Source organism: Podarcis bocagei (genome assembly GCF_964188305.1).
Source record: "Podarcis bocagei genome assembly, chromosome: 13".
Lineage (NCBI taxonomy): Eukaryota > Metazoa > Chordata > Lepidosauria > Squamata > Lacertidae > Podarcis > Podarcis bocagei.
Window position 1 is genome coordinate 31,714,650 of NC_138138.1, and position 19,444 is coordinate 31,734,093.

The window sequence follows — 19,444 nt, forward strand, 5'->3', positions numbered from 1 at the left end:
AATATGTTATTTGTTGTGGTGATGCAGAAAATTTAATGAACAATGGAAGAAGTGTTAGACTTTTACTCTTTCTATGTAGCTTCAACTTGTTTCATTTTTAGCTATCTATATATTAATGTTGCAACCTGCGAGACGATTAAGTTGATTTCCTGCAATTTCTTTCCCAACATTTGATCACAAATTCTTAGGATTACTAAGGAGCTTTGACTAATTCTTACTTTTTTCAGAATATATTAATGTAAGCTTTGACAGGGCAGAGGAGTTTTTTACTGGGTAGCCTACAGATTCCTTTCCTTCTTTTGATCCAAGAATTTACATTATCATTTCTGAACTGGCCTAGGAAGGTCTCCTTTTAAGTAAATTAAAACTGTTATGTTGCCATGGGAACTAGATAACTTGTCAATTGCTGTATGGATGGAACAGACTCTTAAGAGATGTATACATATTAAAACCACTGCAGATAAATATTATAGAATCTGGCTAGATCTCTTTGAGAAGAAAAAAATATGTGGTCTGAGTCCAACAGAATCTCAATCTCTACATGAGTAGCCTGCGTGTTCACCTAAGGATGGGCAAATCTTTCAATTTCAGTTCACCTCCTACCATACTTCTCCACACTTCCACATCTAACTGGCATTTTATTAAAAGAAAACCCCTTTTGAAAATTCAGCAGCATTTTACTGCATATTTCTCATACTATACAGTTTATTAACCCATTTCCCCTAATATAATGTATTTGTGAATGTTATTTCCAGGAATACATGCATGTTATGCACATCTTACTCTACTAAATGCATTTTTTTATACAATAAGTTGTTTACTTTTGTATAGTATGCACATCTATTTGGAAACAAGTTAAATTATGTCCAATGGTGAAAATTCACAACAAAGTGCATTTAAAATTGCAGTATCAATGGAGAAACATGTTGAAAAATGGCTGAGTTCTCTTAGCTGAAGATGACTAAGGCTATTAATGAACTACAATCTAAGTTCCACAGCAGCACAAAAATGCAAATGCCAACATGTCAGTTCAGGTCACTGTGGCACCCAACAGAACAGATATCATCTCCTCACCACACCCTTTTTCATCTGGACACGTAGTAAGGAAAGTTGCAACACAACACCTTGAATCTTGCTTCCGGAAGCAAAGCACCAACTACTTTATTTCTTTTTCAGGAAAAGTAGTTTGCAGGGCCCCAATCCAGATCAGGACCATGGGAGTGGTGGGAAGGTTTTACCCTTTTCACAAATGGACTACAGAGAACCCGCTTTTAAATAACAACAACAACAACAACAACAATATGCCACCCATCTGACTGGGTTGCCCCAGCCATTCTGAGCAGCTTCCACCAAAATATCAAAAACACATTGAAACATCAAACATTTAAAATCTTCTCCTTGAGGGTTGCCCTTAGGTATCTGGCTTGTCACTGTGATAAATGTATACTGAACTGCAATGATGCTGTAGTCTGATTTGACATGGCTCTTCTTACATTCAAATTGTCCTTAAAAAAGACAGTTTGAAACACATTCAGTATCAGCTTAGCATTAAATATCGGATTTGCATTCAGTGGAATTTACAGAAGACTGAGATACCTGCAAGTCTTATCAGTTAGAATCCTTTAAACGTAATTTAAACCTTGGCCACCCAAATGGGGAGGGGGGTGTTCTTTCTGAATACCTTCTCTGTGTTGAAGTTCATTGCAGAAAGCCAAAGTGTGCAAATTATCCTATATTTTTTCAATGCATTAAAGGCTTCGTAGTGCTTTTGTATATATTTGTGAACATGCTAGTTGGGCCTCCCCCGTGTGGTGGCATGTGTGTGGTTGCCTGGAGGTGGAGAGCCAAAGGGAGCATGGAAAACCCCCTGGAAATTAGTCCCACTGGTATAAATTTAATGAGTCACATTATTTGGTCATTTTTCATGGAAAACAAAGTTGTTAAAAAATACTGTGAGGACACTTAGGAACTTTGAAGAGTTTATATGTTATGGGGAAAGTAAGTTTCGTAAGATCTGTTGGAGGATTGTGCACAATGGCCAGAGAATGTACAAACTCCAGTCAATGTATGCCTATTTATCAAGTTCTGTTGGAGACTGTGTGTACTGACTAGGGAATGTGAAGAATATCCTCTTCCACAAAGAATTATGTGCATAGTCTCCACAATGACTGTTGGACAGTCATGGGTGGTTATGCACATTAACTGCTCTACTTACCTTGCTGAGGTCCTGGACTGCAGGTCGGACGTAGAGGAATGGTGGAAGGAACCAGCTGGAGAACCACCAAAGAAAGAAGGCTCAGAGCTTAGGGAGTGGCAGTGGGGTAATGATGTGTGTTCAGAGGGGGAAGACTGGGAAGAGGAGGTATCCGAAGATGAAAAGGTAACAAGATTTAGTGAACAGGAAGAGGCTGTAGCAGAGGCAGAAGGAGGCCAAGATAGAGTTTCTCCAGGGGAAAGCTCATAGTTTTAAAATCCAAGGCATATGAAAACGTTGAATGAAATAAAATGCAGCACAACACTGAGGCAGGCACCGGGGAATCCCTTTGATTTGTGAGTTTCAGAGTGAGAGGCAGTATATATTTTTATTGATTTTATCAGTTACAATTGTAAAAAGTGATTTAAAAAATGCAATACAGATCTTAACTTAAACAGCTTGTTGAAAGAGAAAGACAACAGAGAGGGCAGTTGTCTAAAGTAGACACTTTTATAAGTACTTTCTTTTAGAAAATAATGTGAAGTCCCTGATAATAAAAGTCCCTAAAGATCAGTCCAAATAGACTACAGTGATAAAGCTCATATTAACAGTACCATAAGCCTGAAAATAATAAACTTTACATTGTTACCTTCACAAATTAGTGTGGTATAAGCAATAAATAAATTTCCCCTTTAAAAAACCCTCCATCAATTATAGAGAAAATTGTGGCTGAAAATTATCAAAAAGGAGTGGCTGAACAGTGCTTGTGAATTTCAAGTCTCCTTTTATTTTGTTCTACAGATCATCTTACCAGTGGTCTGAACCCTTCATCCAGTGCTATTTTTATAAGGGAGAAAGTTCGAGAAGCTCACAATGAACACCTCCCTTGTTCTCTTACAATGGCAAAGGTGTCCACCTGAGAGCTGCAGGAACTGAGTTCCAGTGAGTTCCACCACCTGAAAAGCCTCACCTTCATCCTTCCTGAATGCCTGAATTTCCATCCAAGCTCAGGAGTACACATCATAAGGTCTCCCAAGGGTCTTTTTCTGATCAGGAATCATAGGCAGGAAGGGAGGTTAAAAAATGAGGCAGAAGCATTTACAAGACCTTGGGCATCTTAGCAACAATGAAGTAATCTCAGAACCCTGCTCCTATTGACATTCTAAAAACCTTCTCAAGTACATTGAACATGAAATAGAAATACATATCCTTTGGGATTGTGCCCCCCTCAGAAACAATGACAGATTTCTTTATTTTTACAGCACTGTTTGGAACACACCCCTGAGACCTTTTGATTCCAACAGAACAAAATGACATTCTGGGTCCTAGTTACACTGCTCCGAACTCCAACTTCCACTACCCTGCACAATTCAAAAGTAAAGCTAAGGATTTCATGCTATCTGTGTATTCCACCTCTTTTAGGAAATAATTTTCTTCATCATTCTCCTTTGCAGTGCCCCCTTCACATCATTGTTTCTGAGGGTGTAGATCAGTGGGTTCAACAAAGGGGAGAGTATGTTGTTAAAAAGGGCAATCTTGCTATCTTTGCTAAGAGAGTAGCTGGAGAAGGGCCTGACATATTGAAACATAGAGCTGCCATAAAAGAGCAGGACAACTGTGAGATGAGAAGCACAAGTTGAAAAGGCTTTCCTCATCCCAGAGGAAGAATGCATTTTCAGAACCCTCAAGATGATGTGAATATAGGAAAGGAGGACACACATGCCTGGTCCGATGCCCATTATAGGGCTAGCAGCCAGCATGGCAATAATATTACCAGAGATATCACCACAGGAAATAGCTAGGAGGGGAGGGATGTCACAGAAGAAGTAGTTGATCTTATTGATACCACAAAGGGGCAGGTGCAATGTGAGAAGGGTGTGGATGGTGGCATTGAGTGAACTTGTGAACCAAGAAGCTGACACTAGTTGGGCACAGAGTTTGTAATTCATGACCACATTATAGCGGAGAGGATTGCAGATGGCAACGTAACGATCATAAGCCATGGCAGCCAACAGGAGTGGCTCAGTACCAATGAATAAGACGAAGAAAAAGAGTTGCATCTTGCATCTTTCATGTGAGATGGCATTTGTCCCTGAGATCAGATGCACTATTATCTGTGGAATAGTGGTTGTAGTCTGGCAGATGTCCAGGAGGGATAGATTGCTCAGAAAGAAGTACATGGGAGTTTGAAGATTTGGTTGTAAGCAGACAAGAATGATGATCAGAACATTCCCAATCAGTGTGCAGGTATAAGTGATTAGCAGAAATCCAGTGAAGAGAAAATGCCATTCATTAAGCTTTGAAAATGCCAGGAAGATGAATTCAGATGGAGTGGATTCATTACAGACATGACCCATTGGATGAGCTTCATAGATAAATTTTTATCTGCTGATACATTATTAGTGGAAAAACCAAAATACATTATTAGTGATAAAACAGGAAATTGAATTAGCAAAGCATTAATACTTTAGCATTGCAAAATAGCATATATGCTAATGTAAGTTTGTGGGGCAGAATTGGACTAGATGGTCTCCAGGATCCTTTCCATCTCTTGATCCCAATTTTAGACAAGAGGTTGCCTTACAACTTGGCCTGTGAATGATCTCTTTTATTAATTAGAGATCATATGTTGCCATAGGAACGAAATTGCTTGCCAATTGATATAATCAAGCTAGATCTTTGTGCGAAAAAGTGAGGAGATAGCAGTTAGTGTCAGACAGAATCTGGAAGCTGTGGAGTCTAAAAAGCTAACAACATATTAGAGTACTGTCTGTCTTTCTTGAGAGCTTATATGGGAGCAGTGGATTTGGCTGTCTGCTGGGGTGGTCCAGCCTTACATCTACTTATGCTTAACTCAAATATTGCAATATTACAATAAATGCCCAATGACTACATTCAAAAGAAATCCAAACTTCCGTAAGAACTCTTCCCTAAAATGTCTCACCATTCATATTTAAGGTGTATGTAATAAACTGTGTTCTCATTCCTTACACATATCTTTTACAATATTATATGGGCAGGTGGTCTCAGCTGTGTCTGAAAGAGCAAAGGAGTTGATTTATACCATAAACTTATACATGTCTATATGGAGGTTAAGTCCCATTGAGTTGAGCATCTCCCAATTCTAGTTGAGATTGCTACCTTGATTGTGGACAATGCTTTCAGGGACAGCAATGAATGAGTGAGCACTGTTAATTCAAGAGGTATGAGTTTATTAATAAAATACACTATTAATCCTGCAGCAGAGATAACACTTAAATGAAAACTTTTGTCAGTTCTGGTCTTCACATCACCCAGCTGAGTGGAGCACATTTTCCACTGAGTAGCACATTTTCCTTATAGTTTGCTCCCCCCAACTCATAGCAAGGTAAATTAGGATTAATTTGGAAGCCCCTTCCTCATTGGTTCAGGCCTGTAAGATGTCCCTCCAGGAAATGAAAACAGGCCAGGGAAGAAAAGCCAAGAAGGGATTAATTACAAGAAGACCCACAGTCTTAGTAATGGCAGCCTGCGTTGGATATAGAGAAAGAGTTCTTACCAAATACTTTTTCTGTGTGCAGTTCATTGCAGGAATCCCAAGAGTGAGAAGCGTTTTATTTAATTTCAGTCAAATAAATGCTGCATGGTGCTTTTATATATTTGTAGGCAAGTCAGCTGCCTCCCCCCCCCCCACTGCAGAGGCGTTTGTGTGTGTTGGAGGGGAAATCATAGGAGAGTATGAAAGAGACAAAGCCAGGAAACTAACCCCACCAGACCAAATATAATGAGTCACATGAAACAACTTGTTTATTTATTGTTTGCTGCCCTCTTCTGTCTATTCAGGTTATGCTATTTCACATGTCTCTTTATAACTTGATAATGCTTTGTGTTTGTGTGTTGAATGATTTCATGACATGTCTCTTATATACTCCAGAAATAAAGAAATCACTCTACATCTAACATGTTTCTGAACAGCTACCACAAATTATTTATTTGCATGTTCAGACCCAGAACCCTCCCCCCTAAATAAATTCACACTTGACTCAAATTTTGGTTTTGGTTTTTGGCAGAATTTTGGCCACAACTTTATTGATTACAGAAAGTGACTGGTTGCATAGGCTCTGGTTCAACTAGCTCCCTGCCATGCAGGGAGCACTGACCCATAGTTCCAGCATAGGTCAGCCAAGGGTAAACACCTGGATACGCAGAAAGCCAGGAACAGGCTAACTCCACCACCCAAATGTCCCCCTGGACTCAGACACGGGCACAACCCCCTCTCAGGGGTTGACCAAACTATTGAGTCCCTGGATTCCTTTAACGGAATACCCTTCACATGGAAATGGTGAGAGCGTTCTCCCATCCCCATTACCTGAACCAGAGCCTATCTGCAACCTTACAAGTTGTAATGATTTGCTACGAGGCAGGTGAAACCCAAATGGCAACAGCCAATCAGCCAAGTGGGGAAAATTCCTGCCATGACCCTGTCCCAATGACAGACAACACACGAGGGCATAGCAAGGTCAAGCATGCAAGCCCAAAATATAGGGAGAGGTGGGCAGGTGTTCCAAATGCACGTGCCGAAAGAGGAAACTCTGGGTCACGTGCATGGGCATAAATAGGTCCCTTTGCGTCCCATTGGCCAGATTGCACATAGCTTCGAGGGACCCAGCAATCGGGTGTTGTGGCTGACCAATCATACCCACCCACAACACAGGGTGTCGGTTCTCCAGGTCTCACCGCAATACATGCCCTCTTTAAGGGAGGACCTGATTTCTCTTATACTCCAGGAATAAAGAAATCACTCTACATCTAACATGCTTCTGAATAGCTACCATAGATTATTTATTTATTTTAAAAAATTATCTGAAGTAAAACAAAAACAAACCGACTGTTCAAAATTTTAAGGACACATCCCAGCAGGATACAAATGCTAAAAAGGATTAAAATTAAGGTTGGTGAGAGGTGTGGCTTGGTAGAGGGTTTAGCCTGGACAGAATACTGAGAACCAGGCAGGCCTAGACAAGTGATCCTTGGGCCTGAAATTCCCATCTCTGTTCTTGGCTAATCTCTGTTCATAATATAGAAATAGCAATTGGGTTGATATTTTGCTTTGTGCTTTCCCCTTGTTAGATGCTTTGGGCATGACTTCTTCATTAATGCACAACAGATGGGGTCTTATTTTCACTGTGGGCACCTGGAGAATTCTTCTGGTGCTGTGTAGAAAACATCCCCAAGGTGTTCTCCAGAGCTTTAAAGTCACTGTGCCACTGTTTCCAGAAACACATGATGCTGGAGAGCAGTAAGGCCAAACAACTCCACCATTTTTCTCTGTAGCTTTGGCGACTTAACTAAGAGCTGCAATTCCAAATGAGGTGCAAATTCTGCTCACTCTTTGAAATGAGATGAAACCATTTTGATCATCAGCCTGTTTCCCCTGCTTATTTTGCAAGACAACTGGGGTAGTTCAATTGGTGAGTTATCTGAACTTGACAATGAATATTTGGAGCTATGCTTCTACTTCAGATAGGTATACTTATAGTATAATAATGGTTATGAAGGCAACTTGGCAACGATATGGCATTACTCAAGGTCCCTCTAAGAACTCCAAACACAAATTGAAGCCTCTAATTAAATTTAAATTAAATTTTATGCTTCATTAGATGTGCATCTGCCTTCAGAAGACCCATTTTTGTTTTTAGTAATGGATGCTTTAGTCATTAGGGACCTGATTTTGTTAGTGGTTTTGGATTGAAATATTAATATAGTTATTTGGATACTTATGTAATTTCTTGACTATTTGTATTGGATATTTGTATTGTATATGTTTGCCTATAAACAATGGATAAAGCAGTACATAAACAACTTTTCCCTGTCCCCCTTTCTTCTGTACAAGCAAGCCTGAAAAGATTCAGTGTTCTACCCTACTGAGTTGACATGTGAGACATATGTCATTCTGATTATTTCAGTAAGGATCCTATAATATTCATAGATTCATATAATGGATTCATAGCATCATAGAGTTGGAAGGCACCACAGGGGTCAGCTAGTCCAACCTCCTGCAAGGCAGGAATGGGCTTGAACCCACAACCTTGAGATGAAGAGTCTCAAAGTCTACTGACAAACTTTAGACATGCCTGAGCTGAATTCTTGAACTCTTCACACACCTTTTCATACAGGTGACCTTATTTTGGATTGGGGAGGGAGGCTTCTACTGTTTTTCTCCAGTAATGTAATGTAATGGGGTTTATTTGGGTCACAGGAAATTATCTGAGGGCACTTGAAGCAGTAATCTTGCTCAAGCTCAAGAACTCTTTGTCTTGTGATTGCCTGAATTACACAATAGTTCAGTTCAGACTTAAAGCTAAGTCAAACCATGGCTTAACACAAGGATAGTCAATATAGTGCCCTCCATATATTGCCTGACTACAGTTCCCATCATCCCTGAACATTGGCCATGTTGGGTGGGACTGATGAGATGTACCGCATTGCCTCTTAGAACAAATGGACAATTATATGGGTTACTGGGGGGGGGGATCTCAATTTCAATGCTTCTTTAAGGGTCCTGCTGCTGCCATGCTGCTGTGAGTTAATGCATGCTTTGGCTTAGTGTGCAATGCATTAAAAGGATACCATTAGGTACACTGCCTTGGGAAAACCCATGATTAAATATTTTCATTATCATTATCATTATTCAGACATTATGGTAGGAAGACATTATATCTGTGAAAATAGCAAATATATAGGGGAAAATGTAATTTTACAAATTCATGCAAAATATGAGTTTTGATTGTACCTGTTGCTCATGTCACACAGTTGTCACAGATTTTATACAGATGACTTCCCATAAGAAGGTGATATGACACCTGTTGACACATTACGCTGAAGAAAGGTGCAAACTGTCTCTACACATGTACATCTCTTGGTGTAAAATGAATGGACATTTGTTGATTTGAACAGCTGAACTATTGTGTACATGTAGATTGATTATGCACTCCTTGAATGTTAACATCACTATGGTCAATCACTGTTTGCTAGCTTCATAACCATAACTTCAGAGAACGATAATAATTGTTTTTGTATGGGATAACTCTCCCCTTCCTGAGTCTTTCTTAAATAGCATTAAGCAATGTTATGTTCCTTTTTTCATATTAAGTGGAGACAAAAGAAAGGACTATTTCACTTGAAACAAATAACATGATATTAACTACTACAAGCTGTGTTAATGGCCATTACCTTAGGTAGCTTCAGAAAAGAATTAGTCAAATTCATGGAAAATAACTTTTTTAGATTGATATTATCCATGATAACTAAATGAGGAGGTGAGGAGGCTGTCTGCCTGGATTGGACTCCAACTCTCAACAGTCATGAATAGTATGGCCAATGGACAGGGGTCATGAGACTTGTATTCCAATGATATATGGAGGGTCACAAGTCCCCCACCCCTGGCTAAATGGAGCATCCTGAGCAGCAGGTGTTAGGGACATGCCATGTCTCCAAACTTTTTAGAGGAATCTGATTGACTACTGTTGGGAACAGAATCATTGATGAGAGATCTGGTCTACTTGTTCAAATCTGTGTACTTAGTGTACTTGTACTGATCTAGGGTGCAACATAATATCTTTATTTACCACTCCTGCTGCTATTACTGCTATCACTCATGTTATTCTGTGGTCTTTCTAGGAAGGTGATAGAGTAACCTAAATTCTTATTCATGGTGCATTTTGTGACTGAGGCATACCTGCAGGGGAGCTCAAGATCAGCAAAGCAAATGAAGAATGGCAGCTCTGTGTCTGAATTTCGGCTTCTGGGGTTCCAGAGTCTTCCAGGGTGGCAGACCCTACTCTTCACCATGTTCTTACTTATCTACCTCCTAACCATCACAGGCAATGTGGTTATTATTTCAGTCGTCAAGCTAGAGTCATATCTTCATTCCCCTATGTACTCTTTCCTCCAAAACCTCTCCTTCCTAGAGATCTGGTACACCACCACCATTGTGCCCAAGATGCTCAGTAGCCTCCTCATGGAGAACAAGAGCATATCCTTCATTGGATGCATGGCACAGCTGTACTTTTTTGTCTTCTTTGGTGCAACGGAGTGCTTCCTATTATCTGTGATGGCGTATGATCGGTACCTTGCAATCTGTGACCCATTGCATTATGCAGAAGCCATGAACACACAGTTCTGCACCCGCTTGGCAATAGGGTCTTGGGTGATTGGTCTCTTCACAGGGTTGCTACCTTCATTGCTGATCTCTAGGCTGCATTTCTGCAGATCTAACCAAATCAATCATTTCTTCTGTGACATCCCACCTCTGCTGAAGCTCTCCTGTTCTGACACTTCCACCACCGAAATGAGCATTTTTGTGCTGTCTATATTGGTCCTTTTCACATGTTTCTTGCTTACCTTGGTGTCCTATGCATTTATCATCAAGACTATCCTGAAAATCCCCTCTGTTTCTGGAAGAAAAAAGACTTTCTCCACCTGTGGCTCACACTTAGCTGTGGTGGTGATATATTATGGCACCATGATCTCCATGTATGTTCGACCCAGTGCTAGTCTTTCATCAGAGCTGAATAAGGTGGTCTCCATTTTCTACACTGTGCTAACACCACTTCTCAACCCTGTCATCTACAGTCTGAGGAACAAAGATTTCAAGGATGCCTTGCAGAAACTAGTCAATAGGAAATGTTTACATAGCTTGCCAAATAGAGAAAGGAAGTTCATTGGCTTTAGCTGTTGTTAAGGATGATCTCATGTACTTGTTTTGTTGTTATATTTTACTTTGCATTTACATTTAGAATTTCTGCAAGGTTATCTGTGAGAAAAGCCAGGAATTGCATAGCCTTATAAAGTAAATTTCTAACACCATGTTCATGTGTTTATGGGTATTTACAAATGCATACTGGTGCTGATTTTATTATTGATTTATTAACAGCAGTTGAAACTGTCCCTACACAAATCCAGAAAGGAGTCCCTAAGACAGCTGGATAGTGCCTTGTACAGCTCTTTCTGGCAACTACTGGTGCCAAAAATATTGCTCTGCTTTCCTTTGGACCATATCAGTGAGATGTGGAGGGGGGGGCTCTCTTGTCATCTGGGCAGCCCTCCATACACACTACCCAGGCTTGTGCCCCAGGGAGGTCACTTTGCTGCTGCTAACACAGAGCAGTTTGACTTCAAACTGGGGGGTGCACTTGATTGCCTCTCAGGACAGACCCATGCTTGCAATAAAAATGTTACACTACAATCTAAAACTGTATGGAATACAAATACAGCACCAGATAATAAAATCAATCAGTACAGCAAGACTCTCAAGCAGCAAAATCACATGTTTTGGTAAATACTTTAAAGCTTAAGGATTCAGAGTAGGCCCATTGAAATGAATGAACATGACAATGTTAGGTCATTTCAATATGTCACCTCTGAGTAGAATTTAATTGGGTGCAACCCCATTATGAAAACAGAGGAACCCATCACCTTGTTCAATAAAAAATGCATTATGGGCACTGGGTTTCTAAAGAGATCTTAGGTATTTTGCAATGTGAGTCACATAGAGAACATGCTGTTTTCTGCTATAGTGTCGTATAAAGGAAGAGTGTATTAAACACCCTTGAGAAATAGCTCTGTCTGTTATACCTTCTTGTGAAATATGTTTGATATTTCAAAGGGAAAGGTACCACCAACTTTGCTCTGAATTGTGTGTGTGTGTGTGTGTGTGTGTGTGTTTATGAATTTTTGCCACAATGTATAGGTTTGTAGAATGACACACAATTTATAGGTAATTTTAACAAATTGGGGTTCCCTTGAAATCTTTTGAAAGTTTTGCTTTGAAGACAAAACCTCAACTTTGCTTTGAAAAATTTTTGAGGGGTGGGGTGGGTTGAGTTTCCGGAACTTGAAATTTAGCAGTAACTCTTAACATTAAGCGCATGTGCCTATATATGAAGAGCAAATTTCTAATAATGTGTAAGATAACCAATGTTAATTACTGTAATTTAATAATCAAAGGGAAATCTACTGCTTCATGAAGGCATGGGTGACAGAATATTTATTCAGTCTTCAACTCATATACAGATGCAACACTCAAACATTTACAGGTTTTCTTAGAACACTTATCTATAAATAAGGTTTTTTTATATAAAAAAACAAACAGTCTACAAATATGTTTAATGCTGTTCTGTGGGGCTTACTCCCTAGTAAATGTGTAGAGAATTGCAGTCTATATTAAGATCTATTTAAAAACAACAACAGCAACAGCAACAACAACAACAACAACATTTAGTTGTGACTTGGTTCAGAGACAGGGAACCTGTGGTTGTCCAAATATTGTTGAACACTAGCCTCCATTAGCCCCAACCAGCATAACTAATGGTCAAGGATGACAGATGTGCTAGTCCTGCAGCATCTGGAAGGCAACATGTTTTTCAACATTCCGCAAGTTACTTTCTTTTCTGCAGTTAGGAACATTGGTAAGCAACATGTAGGGTAACACTATTTGGTAAAGGATATGTAGAAAGTGAAAGGATGGCAAGCTTTGGGTTTTGGCCCAAAATAAAACTGAATTCTTGGGTTTATGGCTGTACAAAGGATACCATTTAGGGAGGTAGGCATAAAAGGGTAAACTCTGTATTTTTTCCATTGTACCTTGAGTTTGGAGTCTAATTTCAAATTCTCCTCCTTACTATTAAGCTTTTGAATGCTTCATGGACCTTGGTGTTCCTCAGGCTGTAGATGAAAGGGTTCAGAAATGGTGTCACCACACAATAAAAGACAGACACTACTTTGTCCGAATCACGAATGTCCTTCACTGAAGGCCTCACATACATATAGATGACTGAGCCATAATATATTAATACTACACTAAGATGGGCAGTGCAAGTGGAGAAGGCTTTGTGCCTTCCTCCACTGGATGGCATCTTCAATATAGCCACAATGATGTTGACATAAGATACTATTATTAAGAAAAAACAACCCAAAACCATTGAAGAAGTGAACACAAAGAAGAAAAATTCAATGAATGACTTTTTCCCACAAGGAAGAGTCAGCACTGGGGCAAGATCACAGAAGAAATGGTTGATTATATTGGGCCCACAGAAATTCAGCCTGGCAAGAACAATGGTTGGGGGCAAGGGAGCAAGGAAAGCTCCCACCCAACACCCAAGAATCAGCGATTTACAGACTCTATTGTTCATCACTGTGGTATAGTTCATAGGGTTACAGATGGCTAAGAAGCGGTCATAAGCCATAAGCACAAGCAGGAAGTTCTCTGTCAGGCCCAGGAAGAGGTTGAAGTAAAGCTGTGTGAAGCAACCAACCATGCTGATCACTTTCCTGTCTTTTAAGAAGTCGAACAACATTTTGGGGATAGTGTTTGTCATGTGTCCAATTTCTATCAAAGACAAATGGCTTAGGAATAAATACATGGGAGTTTGGAGTTGCTGATGAAGCTGGACTATGGTCATAATTGTGACATTCCCACTTATGGTTAAGACGTATGCCAAAAGGAAGAGTGACAGGAGAAATTTCTGGAGCCTTTGAGGATTAGAGAAACCAAGCAGGATGAATTCATTCACAGAAGTTTGGTTTTCTAAAATCATACCTCTATCTGTTAAGACATTAAAAAGAAAAAAAGAAAGAAAAAAATAGGTGTGTATAAGAGATAAGTTTGATCACTTAAGCATTCACAATTATTCCTCTTGGCAGTGTTAACACTTCTGAGAGAGTTCACCCAGGGTTTCCACTCTTTTTTGCTAGGTCTGTCTCACTCTGTGATGGAAGAAAAACATCACTTAAAACTGATACCCTCCTGATAACCGCCCCCCAACCAAAAAATCCAGCACCCAAACTTTTAACAGCAGTTTGATTCAGCAGTTTGATTGTTATTGGATGCTAAAGGGTATTGTATCCAAGCTGTGAAGAGTTTGATCTGCTAATTGCTGCACATCAACCTGCAAAAACAAGTAAGTGAGATACACTAAAATAATATGGTTCATATCCAACAATCACACTTTATAAACTTGCATTTCAACATAGAGTTACCCCATAGCTGGATGGTACAATCACAAATGGTTCAAAGCTACCTGAGGATTATGCAGCTATATATATGGAGCAGGGCAGGTTATGTGGGGTTACATTGCTGAATCAGTGACCTCACAGCATGATGGTGACTGTAAGAGCTTATAGGGCTGTGGAATCATATAAACAAAAAGCAGCTCCTTGGCAGGTGCAAGTATGGGTGACCCAAGTTTTACATTACAACACTAGGTAGTATGATTGTTTTGTTTCAGTTAGCCCTCTGTGAAGTAATCCACCCTACAAACAGCAGGGCGGATTACTTCATCTACACATCTACAAGCAGTCCCCTTGAAATCACCACTGTCCAGACTAACACATTTTGGTGCCTGAGCCTGAAATCTGAAATAGTGAAAATAATATAATAAGGAAGGTAATGAAATACATAATTAAGTAACTGACAATTTGCTGTCTGTTAACATTGCCCTCTCTCTATCACCTAAGCCAGAAGCCACAGTCTGCTGAGACATAGAAGAACTAATGGTGCATTATTCCATGCCTTTTGATTATGGCCATAACCTTGGAGATTCTTTGAGTAATGACCAACATTCAACTCTGGAACCTATTTTCAACATAAAGGGTTTGGGAACATGAAGCTGTTATGTCAGAGGCAGTACGCTTCTCAATACCAGTTGCTGAAAACCATAGGAGGGGAGAGTGTTGGTGTGCTCATGTCTTCTTCCACTGTGAGAACAGGATGCTAGACTAGATGAGCCACATTGAACCCAAGGATCTCTGCATCCAAAGCATATACTCTACCACTCTAGAATGGTCCTTGCCTATCTTTGCCTTTGCCTATTTGAGCAGAACATCAAAAGACTTTCATGTAGGCTTGCCATACATCAGGAAAATTCCTGACATGTCCTGGTCTTCAGGTGTAAAAATAGCATCGGGGGTAATGTATGGCAACACAATGGGAAAAGCAGCAGAAACAGCTCAAAAAAGCTTAAAATCAATTTTGGAGCAATCAACTAGAGACATCAAGCATTGCTTAGTCATGGTGCTGATGACCCCAAAAGTGTAACTTTCCTATAGTTCTCCACTCAAACAGAAAGATCTGCAAGTACCCTCTACTGGTCCTGACCATTCACAGACCATACATATCATTGCTCATATCCTTTTAAGGTCCTTGATATTATGAGAAATTATAGAAAGTGGCCTCTTGCTACATATTTTCAACTCTTACCTAATTTTCTTGCCCAATCTGACCCTTATTTTCTTCTCACTTTGAACTAAAATAATACTTAAAAGATGTTGAAATCAATCCTATCTACTGGATCCCCCTAAAACCAAAACTACAGGAGGATCATCTTTACATGTTTCTCAGATACCAGATGAATGATCTGAGCACACACAAACCTTGTAACTATGGCAGATATCTGACGGTGCATTTAATTCCTTTCAGAAAATACTGCATACAAAGAAAAATAGAAGCTGAACTCAATAAATTGCTAAATATTGTTAAGTATAAAATGAAAACAACTATTTCCCACTTGAAGAAAGGTGGAAGGAGTATAAATAGTCTAAAGTCCATCAGCATTGTTTGGCAATCTACTTAAAGCACTCTTAAAATGAATAAGGTGATTGTTTTATGATGTCCTTACTTTGTAGATGGTGTTTTCCTATTGGAATGCATGTTGTGCTTTCTCCCAGTAGTATTTTTTTTAAAAAAAATATCTCTATATTTCCATGCAGAGCCACAATTGGCTCATGGGAGCCAATTTATGAAACATCCACCCATTTTGATTCACATAATGGATTTTTCTTTGTCTCTCTTGGCTTGTTATTCTTGTTATTAAGGAAATACTGAGAACCCTAATTCTGTCCAATTTCAGTGCCCAATCATAGTTCTATCCCAACCCATTTGCTTGGGTATTTTTGAAAGAATGTACAAAAAGTATGTATTAAAATTGTACTCATTTTTCTGAACCTTATACATTCTCTCTGAAGGAAATCAGCCCTGAGTGCTCACTGGAAGGACAGATCCTGAAGCTGAGGTGCCAATACTTTTGCCACTTCATGAGAAGAGAAGACTCCCTTGAAAAGACCCTGTTGTTGGGAAAGATTGAGGGCACAAGGAGAAGGGGACGACAGAGGATGAGATGGTTGGACAGTGTTCTTGAAGCTATGAACATGAGTTTGAACAAACTGCAGGAGGCAGTGGAAGACAGGAGTGCCTGACATGCTCTGGTCCATGGGGTCACAAAGAGTTGGATATAACTAAACGACTAAACAACAACTACAACACTCTTTTTACATAGAATGCAATTTTCCCCATTGCATTTTGGATTTCACTAAGTTGTGTACTTTGCCTGGTTGATGTAGCTATAATATCAATATAATGTTGATTTATTTTAGCTTACATAAATGAAGTATTCTTTTATTGTGATTCATTATTTCTGGAATTTAGAAATGTCTCATGTTCTTTTGGTGGAATTAGCACACTTTGTTAAAACAAAAGAAGGATTCCCGGGATGGAATAAAATGGTTATGTTTTATTCATTCTTGTAAAATAATAAAATATAGTCAAACAAACAACATAATTTTTCAACAATCTATATCATATATATCTATATGATATTCAAGTATTTAGTTTGTTGCAATAAGAAATGATGGTATTTCAGTCACACATAATATCTGTATTAGAATTTGTATTTCTGGCATTAAACAAAGAAGTTTTAAAAAATTGAGCATACCTTAATAGAATACTCTCTTCTTTACTATTATGCTTTTAAATGCTTCATGGACCTGAGTATTCCTCAAGGTGTAGATGAAAGGGTTCAGAAATGGTGTCACCACACAATAGAAGACAGATACTACTTTGTCTGTATTATGGATATCCCTTGCTGAAGGCCTCACATACATATAGATGACTGAGCCATAATATATTAATACTACACTAAGATGGGCAGTGCAAGTGGAGAAGGCTTTATGCCTTCCCCCACTGGATGGCATCCTCAGTATAGCCACAATGATGTTGATATAAGACACTGTAATCAAGCAAAAGCAACCCAAAACCATTGAAGAAATGGGCATGAAAAAGAAAAATTCAATGAATGATTTCCCCCTGCATGGAAGAGTCAGCACTGGGGCAAGATCACAGAAGAAATGGTTGATTATATTGGGCCCACAGAAATCCAGCATAGCGAGAAAAATGGTTGGGGGCAAGGGAGCAAGGAAAGCTCCCACCCAACACCCAAGAATCAGCGATTTACAGACTCTATTGTTCATCACTGTGGTATAGTTCATAGGGTTACAGATGGCTAAGAAGCGGTCATAAGCCATAAGCACCAGCAGGAAGTTCTCTGTCAGGCCCAGGAAGAGGTTGAAGTAAAGCTGTGTGAAGCAACCAACCATGCTGATCACTTTCCTGTCTTTTAAGAAGTCGAACAACATTTTGGGGATAGTGTTTGTCATGTGTCCAATTTCTATCAAAGACAAATGGCTTAGGAATAAATACATGGGAGTTTGGAGCTTCCGATGTAACTGAACAATGGTGATAATTGTGATGTTCCCACATATGGCCAAGATGTAAGCCAATAGGAAGAGTGCCAGGAGAAAAGTCTGAAGCCTTTGAGGATTAGAGAAACCAAGGAGGATGAATTCATTCACAGAAGTTTGGTTTTCTGAGATCATACTGTATCTGTTAATGACCTTCAAAATAAAATTAATATAATATATTCTTAATAACAAGTAGCAAAAACCTAGCTTCAGACAGATATTAATAATACATGTTATGGTGTTTACACTCACAGGACAGCTGTGGATTACATCTGTAGGGCAGGGGTAGCAAATATATTTCAGGCCAAGGGCTGCACTTCCCCTTGGGCAACATTCACACAAAGCGTGTGAACATAGGATGAAAACATAAGAAGAACCTGCTGGATCAAGTCAGTCGTCCAACCAGTTCAGCTTCCTATTCTCACAGTGGCCACACAGATACCTGTGGGAAACCTGCAAGCAGGGTCCAAGCACAAATGCACTCTAACTTTCTGAGCTTGCCAGGAACTGGTATCCAGGAGCATACTGCCTCCTACTTGTAGAGGCGGAGCATAGCCATCATGGTTAGTAGCTATTGATAGCCTTATCCTCATTGAAGTTGTCCAATCCTCTTTTAAATCCGTCCAAGTTGGTAGACATCACTGCCTCCCATGGGAACGAGTTCCATAGTTTGAATATGTGTTGCATGAAGAAGTGCTTCCTTTTATCTGTCATGAATCCTCCAACATTCATCTTCACTGGATTTCCATAAATTACAGCCTTATGATAGAGGGAGAAAAATGTCTCTACCCACTTTCTCCATGCCATCCATAATTTTATAAACTTTTATGTTGTTGGGTCTTATTTACCTTTTCTCTAAATTAAAAACTCCCAAATGCTGTAACCTTTTCTCATGGTTTAGTCGCTCCATCACCTTATTTTATTTGGTTTCCATTTCCAGAACCTATCCCTACTATACTGTCTCATTTAGAGGTGATGACCAGAACCTTACATGTTGTTCCAATGAAATCAAACCATTTATTTGTAGAACAGCAGTTTTATTTTCATTTTTTTAAAATAATGGTCCCTAGCATGGAATTTGACTTTTTTATATCTTCCACACACTGGGTTGTCAACTTCATTGTTATTCACTTTCACTACAAGGTCTCATTCCTGGTGAGTCACTGCCATTTCAGGCCCCATGAATGCATAAGTGAAATTAAAATTCCTCCCTTCCCTGACATATATCACTTTACTCTTGTTTATGGTGAATTGCATCTGCCATCTTACTGCGTATTTACTCAGTTTGGATAAGTTAGAGCTCTTTGCAGTCCCTTTTTGTTTTAACCATCCTGAAAAATAAATTCTTCATACCCCAGACATAAAGATCTCAGACAAGTCTCCCCTCTGATTTAATTCTAATTAGGTTTGATGTGAATGTCAGTACTTCTTGATATGCAATTGGATTGTACGTCCATTAGTACTGATTTTAATTGATATGGGCTGCACTCCTGCTCCTTTCATGCATAGTAAGCAAAATGCAAAAGGACCGCAGCTCACCACAGAATACAGAAAAAGCTGCTGATTTACAGCACAATACTATGCACATCTTTGCAGAAATAAGTCCCATTGAGTTCACTGGGGCCTACTCCCAATTAAATGTGTATAGGATTGCAGTCTCAGTGGGGAAACCTGTTTTTAGAAAACAAATGAATGACT

At 39.3% G+C, this 19,444-nt stretch overlaps 4 protein-coding genes across 4 annotated transcripts; 1 reads left to right on the top strand and 3 right to left on the bottom strand.

The window, feature by feature from the left end:
• Positions 1–3,612: 3,612 nt before the first annotated feature.
• LOC308571718 (olfactory receptor 5V1-like) lies at positions 3,613–4,551 on the bottom strand (the record flags this gene model as incomplete). Its single annotated transcript, XM_081167356.1, has 1 exon — positions 3,613–4,551. The coding sequence occupies one exon, from the start codon at positions 4,549–4,551 to the stop codon at positions 3,613–3,615; it is 939 nt and encodes a 312-aa protein (XP_081023482.1).
• A 5,390-nt stretch (positions 4,552–9,941) lies between these two features.
• Positions 9,942–10,916, top strand: OR11L1 (olfactory receptor family 11 subfamily L member 1; the record flags this gene model as incomplete). The annotated part of the gene is made up of 1 exon (XM_081167357.1): positions 9,942–10,916. One exon carries the CDS (start codon positions 9,942–9,944, stop codon positions 10,914–10,916), a length of 975 nt encoding a protein of 324 aa, XP_081023483.1.
• A 1,921-nt stretch (positions 10,917–12,837) lies between these two features.
• LOC308571721 (olfactory receptor 6F1-like) lies at positions 12,838–13,770 on the bottom strand (the record flags this gene model as incomplete). The annotated part of the gene is made up of 1 exon (XM_081167358.1): positions 12,838–13,770. The coding sequence occupies one exon, from the start codon at positions 13,768–13,770 to the stop codon at positions 12,838–12,840; it is 933 nt and encodes a 310-aa protein (XP_081023484.1).
• Positions 13,771–16,942: 3,172 nt separating this feature from the next.
• LOC308571722 (olfactory receptor 6C4-like) lies at positions 16,943–17,881 on the bottom strand (the record flags this gene model as incomplete). The annotated part of the gene is made up of 1 exon (XM_081167359.1): positions 16,943–17,881. One exon carries the CDS (start codon positions 17,879–17,881, stop codon positions 16,943–16,945), a length of 939 nt encoding a protein of 312 aa, XP_081023485.1.
• Between the last annotated feature and the right edge of the window lie 1,563 nt (positions 17,882–19,444).